This window comes from Notothenia rossii, assembly GCF_949606895.1.
Source record: "Notothenia rossii genome assembly, chromosome: 6".
In the NCBI taxonomy this organism is placed as follows: Eukaryota; Metazoa; Chordata; class Actinopteri; order Perciformes; family Nototheniidae; genus Notothenia; species Notothenia rossii.
In genome coordinates this window covers 82287900-82309349 of record NC_136909.1, presented here as the reverse complement: position 1 = coordinate 82309349, position 21450 = coordinate 82287900, and the positions used below count along the sequence as shown (strand labels likewise).

General features: G+C 42.3%; 1 protein-coding gene across 1 annotated transcript in view; it reads right to left on the bottom strand.

The window, feature by feature from the left end:
• peli1b (pellino E3 ubiquitin protein ligase 1b) overlaps positions 1–21450 on the bottom strand; it is a 42009-nt gene that overhangs the window by 3908 nt on the left and 16651 nt on the right. The window contains exons 2-6 of the mRNA XM_079686599.1: positions 14868–15189; positions 6594–6723; positions 5464–5565; positions 4736–4933; positions 846–1034 (exon numbers count right to left, since the gene is read on the bottom strand). Of these exons, the coding sequence (XP_079542725.1) occupies positions 846–1034; positions 4736–4933; positions 5464–5565; positions 6594–6723; positions 14868–14950 (702 nt within the window). The 5' untranslated portion in view covers positions 14951–15189. The remainder of the gene's footprint in view (positions 1–845; positions 1035–4735; positions 4934–5463; positions 5566–6593; positions 6724–14867; positions 15190–21450) is intronic.

Below are 21450 nucleotides of genomic sequence, written 5' to 3'. Positions count from 1 at the left end.
AATACTTAATGGACTCCTCTCCTGTGTGCATTCAGCATGACAATTATAGCCCATCATGTTCTGTCACCGAACATAATCAAACTCGGTGCTTTCCCACAGCCGACTATCTGAATTGTGAATCAGCTGTGCATCAGTAACGAGTGCTTCCTGTAGTGCTGGATAATGCACAGTGAGCTGTGTGGATGGTAAAGGGCAGGAGCCGATAACAGAGCTGTTAATGTGGCGCTGCAGAGGCTTGAGAACAGCTGGGACCCCAGATAAAGAGACGGGGGATTCATGTGAGAACTGCTGACTGCGCTGTGGTTGACGATGTGTTGGATGTGAGTGAGGAGAGGTAGAGAAATCAAACGCACCGCCGACAAACAGAGAGCAATCAGACCAACGCCACGCTGAAGAAGTGTGTGTGTTTTGATTGGCTGAGAGGCGCTGGCGTCAGTTGGAGGATCCCCTTACACGGTCCTGTTACACATAGCGCTGACAGCCCAACCTGTTGCCATGGGGACGGCATCCCGATAACCTCGCAGTGGTGTTAAGCTCTGACTGAACCCCCCCCCACCCCGCCAGAGACAGAGCTGCTAACAGAGTGTGTGTGAGATAAATGCTCATGTGGAGTTCAAAAGTAGTGTTCGCCGCCCTCAAGTGGAAATTTAAATCAATAATTGCTGTCCCGCCTCGTTTGTGTGTAAATCATTATTAAGAGAACTTACAAGTGCAAGTCCTTTCCAAAAGCAGCAATCCTTTATAAATGCTGATCTCAGAATGCTCCGTGAAAACCCCCCGGCTGTGGAAGCAGTTGAATTTCAGTGCTGAGTGAATGTGGCGCTACATGTTTTGCAACTTCTCACCATTTTCCCCCGCTGCTGTGCTGAGCGAGTCTCCCGCAGCGTGAAGACGTTTCCGCAGACCGAGATCTCCCTCCAGACGCCGGGTTTGGAGTCCTGGGTGAAGCCGTTTCGGGGGTGCATCACCAGCACGCCGTTTGTCGTGAGGCCGTCCATTTGAGCATCAGGCGTCTTCCATTTAGCGGCCTTCTCCTGAGGGGGCAAATATATAAGAGGGTTATTGTTGAAGGTCCCTAAACTGTTTTTCATCAATATATTACAGGTCTCAGATATATACAGAACCTGTCTCTGAAGTGTTTGGCTCCAAACACCAAACAGATCATTGCAGCATTACCCATAATCCCCTCTGTTTCAGCCCTGTTTCCAAAGTGCTGATTCTCTGTCTGTTACTTTAGATGAAAATAAGGAGCCCCTCCCCACGCCCCTCTGAGAGAGATCTGGTTACAAAGAACACAATGGTGCTCTAGGAGGAGATTCAGGTGATAAGGTGGGGGGGGGGGGGGGGGGGGGGGTTACCTTGGTTGCTGATTGGCTAATGGTTACACAAGCCAAAACAACATTATGACATCATAAAGTCGCCCAAATCTGATCAGCTCATTTTCAGACAGCTTTTTATAGAAATGGATCAGGACAAAAAGAGAGAGAATCTTTTTTCCTGAAACTTTCAGAATCTCTTTACACAGAGGGGACACATGTTGATGTAGAAGAGACATGAAGAAGAGGGGACACATGTTGATATAGAAGAGCCATGGAGAAGAGGGGACACATGTTGATGTAGAAGAGACATGAAGAAGAGGGGACACATGTTGATGTAGAAGAGACATGAAGAAGAGGGGACACATGTTGATATAGAAGAGACATGGAGAAGAGGGGACACATGTTGATGTAGAAGAGACATGAAGAAGAGGGGACACATGTAGATGTAGAAGAGACATGAAGAAGAGGGGACACATGTTGATGTAGAAGAGACATGAAGAAGAGGGGACACATGTTGATGTAGAAGAGACATGAAGAAGAGGGGACACATGTAGATGTAGAAGAGACATGAAGAAGAGGGGACACATGTTGATGTAGAAGAGACATGAAGAAGAGGGGACACATGTTGATGTAGAAGAGACATGGAGAAGAGGGGACACATGTAGATGTAGAAGAGACATGAAGAAGAGGGGACACATGTTGATGTAGAAGAGACATGGAGAAGAGGGGACACATGTTGATGTAGAAAAGACATGGAGAAGAGGGGAGACATGTTGATGTAGAAGAGACATGGAGAAGACGGGACAGATGTTGATGTAGAAGAGACATGAAGAAGAGGGGACACATGTTGATGTAGAAGAGACATGAAGAAGAGGGGACACATGTTGATGTAGAAGAGACATGAAGAAGAGGGGACACATGTTGATGAAGAAGAGACATGAAGAAGAGGGGACACATGTTGATGTAGAAAAGACATGGAGAAGAGGGGAGACATGTTGATGTAGAAGAGACATGGAGAAGACGGGACAGATGTTGATGTAGAAGAGACATGAAGAAGAGGGGACACATGTTGATGAAGAAGAGACATGAAGAAGAGGGGACACATGTAGATGTAGAAGAGACATGAAGAAGAGGGGACACATGTTGATGAAGAAGAGACATGAAGAAGAGGGGACACACGTTGATGTAGAAGAGACATGAGGAAGAGGGGACACATGTTGATGAAGAAGACACATGAGGAAGAGGGGACACATGTTGATGTAGAAGAGACATGAAGAAGAGGGGACACATGTTGATGTAGAAGAGACATGAAGAAGAGGGGACACATGTTGATGTAGAAGAGACATGAAGAAGAGGGGACACATGCTGATGTATAAGAGACATGAAGAAGAGGGGACACATGTTGATGTAGAAGAGACATGAAGAAGAGGGGACACATGTTGATGTAGAAGAGACATGAAAAAGAGGGGACACATGTTGATGTAGAAGAGGCATGAACAAGAGGGGACACATGTTGATGTAGAAGAGACATGAGGAAGAGGGGACACATGTTGATGTAGAAGAGACATGAAGAAGAGGGGACACATGTAGATGTAGAAGAGACATGAGGAAGAGGGGACACATGTTGATGTAGAAGAGACATGGAGAACAGGGGACACATGTTGATGTAGAAGAGACATGAAGAAGAGGGGACACATGTTGATGTAGAAGAGACATGGAGAACAGGGGACACATGTTGATGTAGAAGAGACATGGAGAAGAGGGGACACATGTTGATGTAGAAGAGACATGAAGAAGAGGGGACACATGTTGATGTAGAAGAGACATGAAGAAGAGGGGACACATTTTGATGAAGAAGAGACATGAAGAAGAGGGGACACATGTTGATGTAGAAGAGACATGAGGAAGAGGGGACACATGTTGATGTAGAAGAGACATGGAGAAGAGGGGACACATGTTGATGTAGAAGAGACATGAAGAAGAGGGGACACATGTTGATGAAGAAGAGACATGGAGAAGAGGGGACACATGTTGATGTAGAAGAGACATGAAGAAGAGGGGACACATGTTGATGAAGAAGAGACATGAGGAAGAGGGGACACATGTTGATGTAGAAGAGACATGAGGAAGAGGGGACACATGTTGATGTAGAAGAGACATGGAGAAGAGGGGACACATGTTGATGTAGAAGAGACATGAAGAAGAGGGGACACATGTTGATGAAGAAGAGACATGGAGAAGAGGGGACACATGTTGATGAAGAAGAGACATGAAGAAGAGGGGACACATGTTGATGAAGAAGAGACATGAAGAAGAGGGGACACATGTTGATGAAGAAGAGACATGAAGAAGAGGGGACACATGTTGATGTAGAAGAGACATGAAGAAGAGGGGACACATGTTGATGAAGAAGAGACATGAAGAAGAGGGGACACATGTTGATGAAGAAGATACATGAAGAAGAGGGGACACATGTAGATGTAGAAGAGACATGAAGAAGAGGGGACACATGTAGATGTAGAAGAGACATGAAGAAGAGGGGACACATGTTGATGTAGAAGAGACATGAAGAAGAGGGGACACATGTTGATGAAGAAGAGACATGGAGAAGAGGGGACACATGTTGATGTAGAAGAGACATGAAGAAGAGGGGACACATGTTGATGAAGAAGAGACATGAGGAAGAGGGGACACATGTTGAGGAAGAAGAGACATGAAGAAGAGGGGACACATGTTGATGTAGAAGAGACATGAAGAAGAGGGGACACATGTTGATGTAGAAGAGACATGGAGAAGAGGGGACACATGTTGATGTAGAAGAGACATGAAGAAGAGGGGACACATGTAGATGTAGAAGAGACATGAAGAAGAGGGGACACATGTTGATGTAGAAGAGACATGAGGAAGAGGGGACACATGTTGATGAAGAAGAGACATGAAGAAGAGGGGACACATGTTGATGTAGAAGAGACATGAAGAAGAGGGGACACATGTTGATGTGGAAGAGACATGAAGAAGAGGGGACACATGTTGATGTAGAAGAGACATGGAGAAGAGGGGACACATGTTGATGTAGAAGAGACATGAAGAAGAGGGGACACATGTAGATGTAGAATAGACATGAAGAAGAGGGGACACATGTTGATGTAGAAGAGGGGACACATGTAGATGTAGAAGAGACATGAAGAAGAGGGGACACATGTAGATGTAGAAGAGACATGAAGAAGAGGGGACACATGTTGATGAAGAAGAGACATGAAGAAGAGGGGACACATGTTGATGTAGAAGAGACATGAGGAAGAGGGGACACATGTTGATGTTTATGTCATTCATATTTCCCAGCACTTGCAATCAAACACCTCATCAGGAGCAGTTCCGTAGAAGTGTCTGAAACAGTAGAAGAAAACGCAGCTCACCCCGAGGAAAATGTTCTTGGAGGAGTCGAAGCCGGCGGCGTAGATGCGTGCGGTGTAAGGCGGCGTGCGCTGGCACATGATGCGGCAGGCGAAGCGGGAGATGGTGCTCTGGACCGACTGCGTGTCTGCGTTACTCTGACTGCCCGCCACCGTGTCCGTCACTACGAAGTCTATCGGACTCTCTGTGGATCGACCAATCTGCAGAGGGGAGGTTGAGATGGTGTGAATACGTTTAAAAAATGTTGAGGTTATAATCTACAACTGCCTGACACACTCTGTCTATTCTACCCCACAAGCCCTGCTAAGTGTTTAAACCACAGTTCCCACAATTCAGGAATGTTGGGGAAAGTGTTCAGGAAGTATAGTGGAGGGGTTGGGTTAGGGGTTAACCCTAACCCTAACCCTCACTCAGTTAGATTTGGTTACATTGGCCGTTAAAAGTATGCAGTAAGTTATAAGTATTAGCTATTAGAAGTTTTCGATGTACCCATGAATATGACAATTACTACTACAAAAAACTACATATGCACATACATTTGTAACGGTACAAGAAAAGTCAGATTCTGTAAATAAACATATGTCTCCATTAAAGACATTTCTCAGGCTGGATAGAAGGGAGTCACACTGGATCTAAAATATATAAATGCGTCATATCTGTGTTAATTGTTGATGCAAATCCGTCCTTTACTTATGGACTGTAACTGGTTGTAGGAGCTGAGGCTTGTTACCTGGTACATGTCTGTATTGCTGTCGTGCGTGTACTCCACCACCACCGTCTGGACTCGAGAGAGAGTGTAAGAGATGCTGTGCTGGTCTTTGTTGCTTATGGCCTGATGGGACAAAATGAAGGGATACAGAGAAGATTAAGAGACACATGTTAAGAGCTTTTAAATGCTCTCAAAGCAAACCCTTAATGTAGACAAGGATTAAACTTGATTATGCTTTATGACGAAACGTCTGGTCCCTGATCCCAGCAGAGAACAATTGATAGGAAGGGTGGGGTGGGGGAAAAGTTCAGTCACACAGTCACTAACATAGCCTCAACATCTTTCAAATGAGTAAGGACCACCCAAAGGACAAATGATGACTATCACTTCTCAAGACTCATCTAAAAGGCTCGACTGTGTGTGTGAGAAATGGTAAGTGTGTGTCCAGCGCCCGGACTATTTACCAGATTTCTGGGCGGCCCTATAACTGACGATGGAAATACGGACATGTGCTTTCCAGGCTTTTACTAAATAAACGCCCAGTTGCCTTCCACTGGACCGTTCACTTTGGTTTCCCTTGTAAACCCTCAGCGTGCGATCGTTAAACGCCGTGTAAAAAACATTGTTCGAATACCTTTTCAACTTTCAGACACTTGTACCTGCTCTTTCTCCCTTTTCTGCCAACTCAGTGAAGTCTTTCAAACCCCTTTCCTTTTCATTGATGGTGTGTGTGTGTGTGTGTGTGTGTGTGTGTGTGTGTGTGTGTGTGTGTGTGTGTGTGTGTGTGTGTGTGTGTGTGTGTGTGTGTGTGTGTGTGTGTGTGTGTGTGTGTGTGTGTGTGTGTGTGTGTGTGTGTGTGTGCGTGGTGCTTTAATATCACAGACAATAAACAAACAGAATTTCAATAAAGCCTTTGGTCCGGCAGCCCAGGCCAAACTCACTGAACTGGGTGTGTTTTATTTGATGTTGTCACACAAATAAAATCTTACGCCTGCACAGACGATGTTTGGTTTTTTTTATAGGATAAAGGAATGCTGTTTTCTAACTAATGCATGCATTTTCTTTATCACTCTATATGTTTTTTACATGTTTTATGAACACAAAAGCGTGTGTGTGTGTGTGTGTGTGTGTGTGTGTGTGTGTGTGATCACCTTGGCTGCCTGTGGAGAGCAGGCGATGTGAATTGTGCTGGGTTTCACCCCGTTTGCCTTCGGTCTCTTACCAAGTGCAAAGCGGCTCTTACGTCGGCCTCGGTCCCCGTTAGGCAGAGAGCCATTGTACCTGTGCACACACACACACACACACACACAGACACACACACACACACACACACACACACACACACACACACACACACACACACACACACACACACACACACACACACACACACACACACACACAATAGGGCATTATAGTCTGAGCAGTCGTATAATACATTGAAAAACTGTGATAGCGGAAAATACTTGAGGTCTTTTATTGCACTCCCTCCAAGCCTCAAAGACCATATGCACACATATATACTGTACACGCACACACACATTTAGTAAACACACACCTACACACGCTCAATGCAGCCTATACTTTTAATACAAGCCGTTTCTTTTTAAACAAAAGTACATCGTGTCTCCACAAAGAACAAAGCCCTCCAAAAATAACCCCAGAAAGACTGAGAAAATAAACACACAAAGAGACTCATTTATCCCGATGCATGGCTGAGGAGGATAAACAAGGCGTTCCCTCCAACAGAAAGGAGCCTCTGTGACTCCGAGAGCACCGTGACTGTGCCGTTTGGGTCTGTGAGAAAACATTTGTCATCTCTAGCTACCTTTAAGTGTTTTTCTGATTTAAAATGACCTGCCTGCAGCTGATTCATTACAGCAGAAAGGGCCAAGAAGGTAGTGTTCACACGCAAATAAAGATCGCTTATTCAACTTATTAGAAGGTCGTTTACAACAATGTTAAGGGATTAACAAAAGCAAAACAAGGTATATCAATCAAATAAATAACCCCCTATGGAGAAATAAAGTGCACATGTTCTAAGGCAGCTAATGGTTTAAACACTCTTGCTGTCCTTTCCAGGTTTTCGTGAAATTAGCCTGTTTTCCTCTTAAAGTGTAACAGATTGATGCATCTCCACAGATCATCTTAAAGGTCTCAGAATCCCCCCATTCTAGTTAAAAAACTAGGGACCCCGTCAGGGACCAAGCAGTACAGGACACAGGAGTGGTTTAAATAAACTGGGTTTTTTATTTACCCAAAAGTCCAAAGAAAACATAATAAATCAATCATTTCTAATAACTAAGCCTATAAAAGCTATAACTCAAGAGACAAAGAAAGTCATTAATACAAACAAATACTTGTGTTAGCTGTGTTAAAATGTTTGAATTATTGTCATATTACAATCAAATAAAGAGTTTACCATTTAAAGCAAATGTGTGGTGTTAATTGGCATATTTGATTGCGGCTGCACTGAAGCAAAACTACTGAAGGTGAGGGTGCAGTGTAGTTGGTTTACCCTGTGTGGCTGTGGCCATCACAGACCCCAAACAGCATCTTGCATATGGCCCCCCAAACAGCTAGAAACGGCCCTGGAACCACCTCTTTATAAACATTACCATATGCATACACACGGCTCACTACTTTAACGTTGTTATGACATCAAGAAGCCACAGAAGTGATGGACTCCTCCAGCTTCACTAATGTAGTGCAAATATACTCAACTGCAATGAAATATGCTTCCTACAGGCTTTTCTGTATTTACTGAAGCTAATGTTTGTTATTTTTCATAACAAAATGGACCTTTCTGCATATCATCCCCTCTCTCGTTATTCAAATCTGTCAATTCTTTATCCATAATACAAAGCAAAATGGCCAGAAAAAGACTATTTAAAAGAAAAAAACAGTCATAATAAAAAGGTAAGCTCATTCAGACGTAAAAGGTTCAACGTCTTAAACCAGGACTGCAGACACTGTGTAATGTCTGCAAAGGATCATTTAAAGAAGTTAACCAAAAAAAAAAAGAACTCCTGCTGCACAGCTGGAGCGTGTCTTTGACCAATCAGAATCTTGGATTGAAACCACCCTTTGCATTGAGGACGCCCAGCCTGCAGCGAAATTTCTGAGAGCAGATCTGTTGGGATCAAACGCCGCTCGGAGGGTTTATGAGTAACCATGGTGAGAAGAGAACACAGCCACAGCAACGTTTGGGAACAGTAACCATGGCAGGAGTGTAACCATGGCGAAGTTCAGCCCGTATCCGGAGAGAGGGCAGGGCAGTCTGCTGGAGAAAGCCCAACGCTTTGCTGGCAGTTGAAACCCAGATTCCCATGGGTAACGTTTAATTATAAGTGCATATACATGTATCCAAATACGCTCACAACAATGGCCAACGTTTAATGTGTGTGTGCATTTACAGTTTGTTCCTACAATGAGTCAGGAAGGACCAGAGTTAGGAAAGTCAGTGTGTGTGTACTGTATTCATCAATTCCCACAACAAGCGTGTGTGTGTGTGTGTGTGTGTGTGTGTGTGTGTGTGTGTGTGTGTGTGTGTGTGTGTGTGTGTGTGTGTGTGTGTGTGTGTGTGTGTGTGTGTGTTGCCTCCAAACACTAGTAAACTAAAGCTCAGTGTGCAGCAACAAGACACCACTTATAAAGTAAACCAATAAAAACATAAAGACAGGCTATGGCTGAGCACCTCTGTGTTTACAGGTTACCATTACAAAGGGTATTAGACCGAGGCCTCGCCCACACCTACACAGGTATTTCTGTAAAGTTAGCTTTTTTTTTGGCCTTTTTTATCCACAAATCAGTCAGCATTTCATTTGACTGAAAACTGATCTTTTCCAAAAGATTTTCAGAAACTCTGTTTGCGGTGTTTCCGTGTAGACAGGGATAAATTAATTGTTGGCTTGTAACGTCAGAGTGTATGCCGTTATCTCGTTTGTGAAGCGTCACTAATGAGGAGTCATGTCGTACAATGGAAACATAAATACTCCCATGAAAGGCTGACGTGGACAGATTACTTTTCAAATTGTACTTTACCCATAAATGCAGTGAGTTACGCTTCAAATTTATGAGGAAAAAAAGCTGTGAGAATGGGCTAATGCTACATTAATCACCACTTTCACGACACTATAAGTGACCAACCAAACCACACAAGTTGCCTGTGTGTGTGTGTGTGTGTGTGTGTGTGTGTGTGTGTGTGTGTGTGTGTGTGTGTGTGTGTGTGTGTGTGTGTGTGTGTGTGTGTGTGTGTGTGTGGTGTGTGTGTGTGTGTGTGTGTGAAAAAGATTCAATAGCTTTTTTATGTTAAAAAGTTCAATTCAATAGCTTATAGATAAACTAGAAAAAGGAATATCAATACTAAATGTGAAAGGATGATAATATGTATTTCAATGAGCATGCTCCAAATGTGAATGTATAACATTTTCGAAAATAACTGATATTCTACAAAAGCAACCGGGTGAGGCTGGAGCATTGGACACTGCACCTCTTGAAAAAAGGCTCCACACATATACAGACAGACAGAGATGGATCTGAAGGGACTGCAGTGTATCCAGTGACGTCACGGTTGTTTAAAAAGCCACATGGATGTTGAGTCCCCCCGCCTGTAAACAGACCGTCCCCAGAGAAACGCAGCATTCCTCCGGATCAGGCTGCTGGCATCACTGGGCTTCAAACAGGATGGTGATGTTGAGCTGGGGTTAGCGAGGAGGCCAGACACAATACTGCTCTACGTGTTGATGGGGCTCTCTGTTAGGATTTGCCTTTGCAAGCCTGTTCTTGGTCACACGGGAGTCACACACAATTAAATCCAGGCACTTGTTTCGGCCTGCTGGAGAACCAGAAGGGTGGAGCTCCATGCAGTTATGAAAACAAAAAAGTGTCCTTCATTAAGTAAATAAAAACTGGACAAGCAAGGCAAGTTTATTTATATAGCACCTTTCAACACAAGGCAATTCAAAGTGCTTTACAAAAAATGAAAGACATTAAGAAAATGGCATTTAAAGTCAGTCATTAAAAAGAAAAGATAATAAAAGAAACATTAAAAGAAAAAATACATGGATAAAAGTTACAGTGCAGTTTAAGATGTGAATAGTTCAATTAAAAGCAGCGGCAAAAATAAAAGTCTTCAGCCTGGATTTAAAAGTAGTCAGAGTTGCAGCGGACCTGCAGGTTTCTGGGAGTTTGTTCCAGGTATTTGGAGCATAATAACTAAATGCTGCTTTACCATGTTTAGTTCTGACTCTGGGGACAGAAAGCTGACCAGTCCCTGAAGACCTGAGAGATCTGGATGGCTCATAATTTAGCATGAGATCAGAAATGTATTTTGGGCCTAAACCATTCAAAGCTTTATAAACCAGCAGCAGTATTTTGAAATCTATTCTTTGACACACAGGAAGCCAGTGTAAAGACTTCAGAACAGGAGTGATGTGATCCACTTTCTTAGTGTTAGTGAGGACTCGAGCAGCAGCGTTCTGAATCAGCTGCAGCTTTCTAATGGATTTTTTAGTGAGACCTGTGAAGACACCATTGCAGTAGTCCAGTCTACTGAAGATAAAAGCATGGACAAGACAAATCCTGCTGTGACATTGGTCTTTTAATCCTAGATATGTTCTTTAGGTGATAGTAGGCTGATTTAGTAACTGTTTTAATGTGACTGTTGAAGCTCAGGTCAGAGTCCATGACTACACCTAGATTTCTGGCTTTATCGGTTGTTTTGAACATTGCAGACTGAAGCTCAGCGCTAACTTTTATACGTTCTGCCTTGGCTCCAAAAACCATTACCTCAGTTTTATCTTTGTTTAATTGCAGAAAGTTCTGACACATCCAGTCATTGATTTGTTCAATGCACTTACTCAGTGTTTGAATTGGAGCATAGTCTCCTGGTGAAATTGTTACGTAAATGTGTGTGTCATCCGCATACTGTAGCTATGGTAACTTATGTTGTTGTTTTTCATTATCTGAGCCAGTGGTAGCATGTAGACGTTAAAGAGAAGAGGCCCCAAGATGGAGCCTTGAGGTACCCCACATGTTATATTTGTCAACTCAGATGTGTATTTACCTATAGAAACAACGTTTTTTCTGTCCTTTAAGTAGGATTCAAACCAATTTAGAACTGTTTCCGAAAGTCCCACCCAGTTTTCTAGTCGGTCGAATAATATGTTGTGGTCAACAGTGTCAAACGCAGCACTGAGATCTAATAATACTAACACTGAAGTTCTGCCACTGTCTGTGTTTAAGTGGACGTCATTGAAGACCTTTACAAGAGCAGTCTCAGTGCTGTGGTTTGGACGAAATCCTGACTGGAACACATCGAAACAGTTATTTAAATGCAAGAAATTAGTCAACTGTTGAAAAACAACTTTTTCAATGATTTTTCCTAGAAATGGCAGGTTTGATATGGGCCTGTAATTGTTCATTCCTGAAGCATCTAGATTATTCTTTTTTAAGAGCGGTTTAAAGACTGCAGTTTTCAGGGCCTGTGGAGAAATACCTGAGTGAAGAGATTTGTTTACTATATGAAGTAGATCTGAGGCCATGCAAGGAAAAATATCTTTGAAAAATCCTGTTGGAATAATATCAAGGCAGCAGGAGGAGGATTTCAGAAGTTGAATAATGTCCTCTAGGTTTTTATCATTAATCTGATGGAATTGTGTCATGGTGTTTGAATTGATATTAGGTGGACATAGGGACAACACATTTGCTGTACCTGATGCAGAGGCACTGACTGCTTGTCGGATTTTCTGAATTGTGTCAGTGAAGAAGGAGGCAAAATCATTGCAAACACAATTATTACAAAGGAAACAGATTTCAATGCCAAAATGAAAAGAGGTGTTACTAACATATCCAGTATTATGGGAACTGTTTTTGTTTGGACTCTACAACAGTGGTTTAGCTCTTTACAATTCAAGGGTTAGCCAGGTCCTATTATCCATATCCACTCAGGGTGAGTCAATGATCACAGTGTCAGCCTAAATGCACATGGTCATCTAACCTGTGACACGACTCTTTACCTTTCACTCATTATGTATGTTTCTGTAGTATTTTACCACCAATGGTTTCATGTTAATTCTCAATTCACACTGATGTAATGTGAGTTATTTTAGTTCTCACTTTACTTGGCAGCAGTGTGACTCCAGCAGAAATCAGTCCAACTGGTCTTTTAAAAAGTGTGACCTGACCTGGAATTTAAAAACTAGGAGCGGAAAAAGTAAAGCAAAGCGGGAAACAGGGGTTCTCCCTTGTAAAGGCATGGGGCAGCGTTTACTGCTCGCTGCCTTTTTCCACCAGGGAACATTTCCACAGTGTCGCTCCAGCACAACCCAGAAGAACAAACTGTGAGTCAGCTGTGAAACAAACTGTGTGAGACAGGGCAAATGTGTGTGTGTGTGTGTGTGTGTGTGTGTGTGTGTGTGTTGTACGTGCACAAGAAAGTGTGTGTGTTGTGTATGAGTGTAAGGAGTCTTTCCGACATCTACATTCCTCTGTGGAGTGGGCTGGGAAGGGGAGTGGAATAGCCCTTTGGGGAATACACAGGAGACAGACAGATAAAGGAAGTCCTTCACTGTCCGTTGTTATTGGAGAAAGTGTGTGTTTATGTGTGTGTGTGTGTGTGTGTGTGTGTGTGTGTGTGTGTGTGTGTGTGTGTGTGTGTGTGTGTGTGTGTGTGTGTGTGTGTGTGTGTGTGTGTGTGTGTGTGTGTGTGTGTGTGTGTGTGTGTGTGTGTGTGTGTGTGTGTGTGTGTGTGTGTGTGTGTGTATGTGCAGCTATATGTCTTCCTTACTAATGCAGGGTGGGGTGAGAGGTTTTTCCTACAGCTGAGTATGTGGACTTGAGTCAAAACCAATCTCTGAAGGAAGAGATAGTGTTGTTCCAAGAAACGTGTTTATTCTCCAACAATCCAATCCTTCATCAATCCTATCTGTGAGGTCACCGAGGGCATGACCCTGTGCCACTGGACACAAATATCACAATTGTTTATATGGGTCGCGGATGTGTGAGTGAAGACAAAAAAAATTGAATTTTTTGTTTGTTAAAAGTGAAACTTTTATTTCAACGCTGTGCATGCGGTAGGCGTTGGATTGGAAGTACCGGAGACCATAAACGGTTCTGAAAACTTCTGTCGCGTAGTGATCATCTTCTCAATAAAACATCTTTGCTGATGTTTTTTCGAGTCTTCTGGCCAATCAGAATCAAGATTGTTGCCGGAAGTCCCCGCGGAGAATAACTTTGCGGAAGAACTATTCTTTATACATCCATGGGTACAACTTCAGATACAAATGAACACATAATGAAATATGATATTTTTAAAAGCGTACTTTAGTTCTGTGAATATATAAGGGATATATGCACTGTACTTCACTTTAATTAATAATATATGCTGCAAAGCGTATATATTACAGCACGATTTTTTGTTGAATAGATTTGAGTGTTTCAAAATGTTGGGTCGCGATTTATTGACAAAGTAAAACGTGGGTCCCGAGGCCTGACCAGTTGAGAACCACTGTCCTACCTAGAGCACTGTATTTGTTTATATATTGTGACTAACTTCTCAGAGGTTTTTGAGCTTTTTGGAAGATGTCACCGAGTTCATCGACAAATCAAAGAACATCTAAATCCTTCCCATATATTCCCTCAGGGACTTTAGCAGAACAATTGCTCTTTTTTTGTAAGCCAACACAATTTCCATTGTTCTCAAACTATGATTTCTGTAATTAGTCTTCAGCATCTGCACCACTGTAATTACAGCTTTACTGTGTCGTAAAGAAAACACATTTATATTTAAATGTAATGTTTATGACCTTAATGCATCGTGATTATGCTTGAGGTCTCACAAGCCTGCAAAATACATAAATCATGCAAACATAAAACATTTTAAAAAGCCTATATTTCAACTCTTTTAGTCGATTACATGCAGTCGTGTTTGGGACATTGCTATGCATCAGTGTAGGATGCCTTCACTGACAATCAGCATAATACCATGACACTGCCAACAGGAAGGAATATGGTGTCTTGAGTCTGTGATTCAAGATTTCTAAAGGTAGATTAAGAGGGTAAAAATGTATTGCCGGCAGGTGTATTTTTTATTTTTCAAAGTCACTGACTTTAGTATACACAGCATAAGAATGCAAACCAGAAAGTATACATGGGTAGGTACCATTTCCAGCTCAATGTGCAGAGGGCATAGATTGATTGAAACACTGAGGGGACTGAGATAAATAACCTAACCTGCAATCAACACATAGATCATCCATAGACCTTACAATGTCCAATACAGACCATCAGGGCCAATACACACAGATGATGTTCAATCTACAAAACATAAAGTAACTCCAGTTGTGTCCATTGTACTTCTTGTATTTTTAAGAACAAACATTTATGATAGTAAATTAAGATAAATTCCCAGGTGTGTTGCTTACCCCAGCACAATGAGCTCTCCATACTTCACTGGCACTTTGGTGGAGGAGGAGGTGGAGATGTTTTCCTGCTCCGGGGAGTACATTGGGCTCGGCTGATTGGAGGAGGAGGAGGAGGAGGAGGAGGGGAGGCGAGATGAGAGGTGAGATCCAACAGGGTGAGGGACTCAGGAAGGGGAAAAGGAGGGGAAGGGTAGGGGGGAGAGGTGCTGATCGAATGGAGCCCGGGGGGGAGAGGAGGAGGAGAAGGAAGGGGAAGGGTCAGCTGAGCCTCAGCTCCACCCTCTCATGCTTCATGTGTCCGTTGCTCGCAGCACCGCTCGTCCTGCAGAGGGACAAAAAGACAATCAACATAAACATTTGATCAGATATAGACAAGTGTCTCGAAGTGAAGAAGCAAGATGGACATTTTTTTTTCAGGATTTTCAGAAAGACATGTATTTCAGTCGTTGTGTGTTTGATAGTGTTCGCGGTTTCTCATGACAACAAAAATCATGCTAGCTTTTGGGGCTATCTGTCTGTGTGTACATTCTGGATTTGTAGTCCTAGCTGTACACGTTTTGATGTAGGCAATATTCAAAGAGTATCAGGTCTGCATGAAGCAAAGGGCACCTTATGCATATCAATAAGCTAGTTCAGAAGGGATGCCAGGGCAGGGGGCTCCAGCTCAAATGTTTTGTATATACTGTATAGTCAGGGAAAAGCTCATCTAAAATCCCGTCTCATATTCTTTAAAGCAGAGAAATGTTCAGATCTGTCAAGCATGATAGACTCAAGGATGCAACTACTTGTGTTCCCTTTACTCGTACTCCATACTCTTTACTAATTCTGTTTGTACGTGAAGTGATGGGGTCATAATGCACTACACCTTCCAAATAAAGCTTCTCACTGACAAATGTAAAGAAGACAGTAGACATAAATCTGTTGACCTCTTCCCCGGGTCAATGTGGAGTTTGTTGCAACAAGAGCACAGTAGAAGAGTACAAACTAAATTATCCATTTGAGCCATACAAAGCCTTCATTTAGATTTGCTTCAAATTGCTTACGGCTCAGTAGGTACAAATGCAAAATACACCCCCCACACACTTCACACCAACAGACATTTGTTTGCAATGTTTCAAAGCATCAGGGACACGACTGAGGTCAGGAGGACATGTGGGTTATTCTTCATGCTGCGTGAGGACAGGGTGTCTGTAATGCTGACTTCAGGGAATGATTCAAAAGCACGCACATAGCTTTCTAAATTCACAGGAAATTGCAACAAGAAGTAAAGACAGAAAGCATGTGTGAGAAAAGAAGGCATGAGAGGATACACTTCCTGTTTCAACAAGCTAAGGACTTCATGGCATGGGCTTTTTTCTGTATGTGCTGCTATTTCTACCGCTTACTCGACCACAAGAAATCTGATTAATATGCTACGATATGGTTCACAAGAAAGAGCAGAACATCAACATCCTCATTTACAGTTCTCATGTGAGGGACAACATTCCTCCTACAATTCCCAGAGTGCCTTTCTGCTAAGAGGATTTAAAGCCACACATGAATAACGCATAGGAAGTAAAGTGTTCTGATGATGAAGGGCTTCAATCCCAAACTCTTAAGAGCAGGAAGGCCGAAACAGTCTCATTAGATGGAGAGGGAGAAAAGCATAGAGGCCTTCCACGTAAATATTTTAGACACAATGTCAGACTAAGCATGACTCAGCATTACTTAACATACATTTAGATTTGTATTACCTGGAAAAGTACCAGCTCGTACATCCTTCTAATCACACGAGCTGCTTCACGGCCTCACACTTGAAGGAAGTAACACTTTGGTTTATAAATGGTATCCTGACATCTTTCACCTTAAGTGTTGATTGTGTTAAGAATAGCTCTTAGTGTCTCAAACCACAGTACCGTAGTCTTAAACAACTGGAAGTTCAAACAGCTTCATCTCACAGACAGAAAAGACACCAAGGTTCAACATATTTAACGTTTCCGATCAGATGGTAAAAATGGTTGTGAATCTTTCCAGCTTTCTCTGAGGTAGAAGTGGAGGAGGGATGTTTGATGCTGGATGGGGGAAGGGCTGCACCATTTGGAAAAAAAATATTAGTTGTGAGTCTTTTGTCCGATACTGCCATTGGCAATATGATTCAAGATATTGGGTTGGATTCTTTTAAGATGATCTGTACAAAACAAATTGTTTTTCTTATGTCTGTAGATCACGATTTGTATGCTGGGATATCTCTTTAGATTACTACATAATACTTTATTTATTTTAATGCATATTAAGCCTTGAACAAGTATTTGGATTCCTGCAATGCAAGTCGAGCAACAATATATATTGCAATTTCAAATACATTTCAATAAATTGCACAGACTAGATTGCAGCCATAAAGCAAAATGGAGGATCTGGAAAAGTGATCAGAAAGAAGGGGGAGGTGAAGACGGGTGTGTACAAACTGCAAAACTGGACGTAAGCCTCAGCCCCACCTGCTCCCCTGACACGAGGTTAATCCCACACACACACACACACACACACACACACACACGCAGCATTGTCAGTGCATTCTAAAACACTCAACATGTAAATCCTCTCTGTACGCTCACATGTGCACCGTCGTCAGTAGCGTCCAGGGAGCTGTTGGGTGACCTGCCAGGAATTGATTTGTACCTATGGATCCAGACACTGAAGACTAAAGAAAAATAGATCTGAGTGAGAGTGTCCTGTTATTGAACACCTCAGAGTCCAGACTGCTGGATTATCAATCTATTGCAACTCTACTGTTATCAAGAACTCAACAAAAACAGCAGCAGCCTCTCCAGAACCAGGTGTGGCTTCAAGGCCGTGAACCAACAGGCCAATACTCTCTACCGCATCTGTTGGTATAGTGAACATTACACTTTAACATCACAGACTGGGATTTCCATCAAAGTAATGATGAATGATGTCGGTTTAATTCTATAGCTAGGCAGGAAAACACTTGAGTGACAGATTTACAATCTTGTATTTCAACCTATACTTATTTTCACTTGAGAAACAACCCATGCCAATTGGTTTAATGAGGCTTTTATTGAAGGGAAACATGCGTTTTGTGTTTCAAATGATTGATCATTAAACTGTCTGAGGAATTTGCTTCAAATTGTGTTATGGGCGTGTGTATCCTTTTAAGTGTTTGACTAAGCTTCCTGGCCTCTGTAACTCTGCATGACACAGAGCTCGGTGTGGCTGCATGCCAACTGCTGCTTAGCTACCGACACACACAGTCCTACAACAATAGATCTGGAGCTCAGTGAGGCTGACTTTGCAGGCCGGGGTCAGTCAGGGATTGTAACGGCGTGCTGCTGACAGCAAAACAGCAACCTCACACGTTCTCAAGACCTCGTAAAACCTCAATGCAAGGAGTCGTCGTGGATGACACCTGCCATTCCCACTGGCTGCCAGCGGAGCACAACACATGACAAACAAATGTGCAGGAGCCGGCACACACACATACGTCTTCATGTTCACACGGAAACAGGGCAACAGCTGCACTGATCTTTATCGCCAGCCACCCTGCAGTGCGACATGTCAAACTGTCCTATTTAGCGCACTTGTCATGCAAAGGATCTTTTATCAACTAACCAGGTCACACCCAAAGTTAATAGAGTTCTCTGAAGGATTTGAGTCCTGCATTCACGTAGAGTTCAAAGGGGTGTGATGCTTTGGTAAGTCAAAGGGTGACACACTTACAGGATCACAAGGCATGGCTCTATGGAAACAAACAACTAAACAAGAACCAGTGTTGCTCGGCTGTTAGGAACCCAAAAGTGGGTCAGAAGACATTCACAGGGTCATGGACACAAAAAAACTCAAAGAGGGAACTGGTTTGAACTAATCTTCTAAGTCTACTGCATGGACAATGTAAGGTAGGTCTGGATTCATAACCAGACAAAAACCATGAGAACCTTGAGACTTAGTCTTTTGGCTCATGTGACACAACTTCCCATACCAGACGCCAACATATCAAAACACTAATGTGTGCTAATGATATGTGTAACTAAGGCATAAAGAGTTCCCAGTGTTTGTATCCCCAATGCTTTTAAATCATTACCTTGTCTGCAAAAATGGCTTGCCTTTAACGACAGACATTTCAATTGTTCATAACTTCCAAAAATAAGTAAGAAGAATTGGCCAAATGAGATAAGTGCATACTGGTTTGTTTTTTTCCTAATTACTATTTTGTATAATATTGTTTTGGTCGAAAAACTGTGAAAATGACTAATTACCTTATTCTACTCTGTTGTTGTATCCAACTATCGGTCTAACCCAGAGATATCCAGTTTACTAACATATAGAGATAAAGAACAGCAGTGCAAGTCACATTTAGGAAGCGGCAGAACATGTGACATTTAACAACTGTATAAAAAAACAGGGCCAAAGAAAGAAGAAAGAGTACATCAGGCACCAGGTCAGGGCAGAAGAGAAAACCAAGACCTCCAACACAGTGTGCCATCTTCATTACTGGAGAGTGGAAATGATACCCTCCTGGTGAAGTGGGTCATCGGATCAATAAATAATAACAGATGCCTGGCATCCACTCAGGGAGGATGACTATCTGAGCTATTTAATATGAAGCACATCTGAAGAACAAACTGGACATCATATAAAAGGATAGACAAAAAACGAATATATATCTGTTTCTTTATCTGTCTTCTAGTGCCACAACAACACATCGCTTATTCGTAGCATATCTATCTTGCTTTGGTTTTGTCGGGTTTGATTTGGTCGTAGCTGTCTCAACAAAGTCTTTTTAACCTGTGGGTTGTATATTCACCTATTATGTGGGTTGTTATGATGACTAAAGAAGAGCAACAGTTATTCTGCCTGCCGGGCAAGTATCAACACAATGCAGCCTGATGACAGTTGTATTATTAGTGCGGGTGTAAGTTAGGGTGTAAGTGTGTAAAAATGAGGAACCTAGGAGAGAAACAAATACAGCTCATCTTCTGGCTTGTGGCTGCTGTGATCTTTGTGAAAGCCCTTAATCATTAAGGTCATCACACACCAAAACGCTCCAGTATTACTGGCTCTCACCACATCCTCAAACACTCTGAGGCTTTTAGGCGTTTCTCACCTTTCATGTTCACTGTGAGCGCCTCGCGAGCGTCTCCCAAGCAGAAGCAAATGTCTTCTTCAAAAGCTTAGAGAAACTATTTTCCAAAAACAGAAAGTCTCATCTTTCCCTCCTCTTCAGTGTCTTTCATCTTTGAATCCATTGTAGATTGATCCCTTAATCACAGATGGATGGGTGGATTTACCTTCTTATTATCTCTATTTTGCACCACTGGAGTAGAAAGGCCGTTTTCCAGTCTGCTGCTCACAGCTTACTCTACAGAGAGCTTCTCTAACGTTCAAGACATCCAGCAAGATGCCACCAATGAGATCATCTAGGACAGAACTTTATCAAATGTAAGACCCATGTCACACTGACGTGATACATACATCTCTAAAATCATTGTGTCCATTGGGAAAACAATTCTATGAATTACGACTGCATGAAAAATGTTATGTGTTTTAAGTTTTCTTCAGTATCAACGTAATCCAGTAAAAGTTGTGTGTACATCCATGGGTACATCGCACACAGGAACTGCTAATGGCGTGAAGGGAGTGATAAAAAGCATTACCTACCTAAACACTGGTCTCATTAAAAGACAGAGGTGAAGATACACCATCAGTTACAATCCTTGTTCATTTTAGTGCTAAGACACTAGTCAATTAATCAATTAGCAAACATTAATACATTTCAGGAATTGTTTTGATAGAAAGTTATAATAATGAAAAAAGTGATGTTTCATGATACATTAACAGGAACCTGAAAAGAGCTCAGCAAGATACCTCCAACTAAAGAAAAGTTGTGTGGATGGTGAGATGGTTCAATGTGAACTACAGATGAAACAAGACATGGTGAGAGGCAGCATGCTCCACTGATCTTCCTCTAAAGCTTTCTTTGTCGAGTTTCCACTCCAGGAGGAACTCCAACCTACTTAACGCATGTCCTGTTCGGAGAGTGGTCTAAGTGTTCAGCTCAGTAGAAGAGAAAAGGCACATCCATGTGCTTAAACTCCTGGCCTCCAGGAAAGGAGGTGATTGCTGCTTCAGTCCGACCTTAAATTGAGTGGCAGTGAAAAGATCTCCAGCGAAGCATAAGGGCAAAGTTCCACCGCACATTTCCGTTAACACAATATTCAATACACGGAAATACAAATGGGTATATTCAATTTGAACTACAATGATAATATGCATTGTAGTCATTAGAAGGCACATTTTCCTGAACATCTAAGCAGGTCTCTATATTCATGCATTACTACGTTTATCTTTAAGTACAAAAACATGAATAAACAGGGTCTCACCTCCAACCCACACTTCTCCTATTTGCAAAGGTAATTAAAAGTGACTTTCTACTTCTTTAAATAGATTTGATTTTATATGTGGGATAAATGTTTCTTTTCATAGGAAAAGCGTGAAGCTTCAACCCAATAAGATTTGTCCAGAAATATGACCTAATGTGAAAATATAAAAGTTTTAATGAGAACCCTTTTTATTTTACAATGTGGCCGAG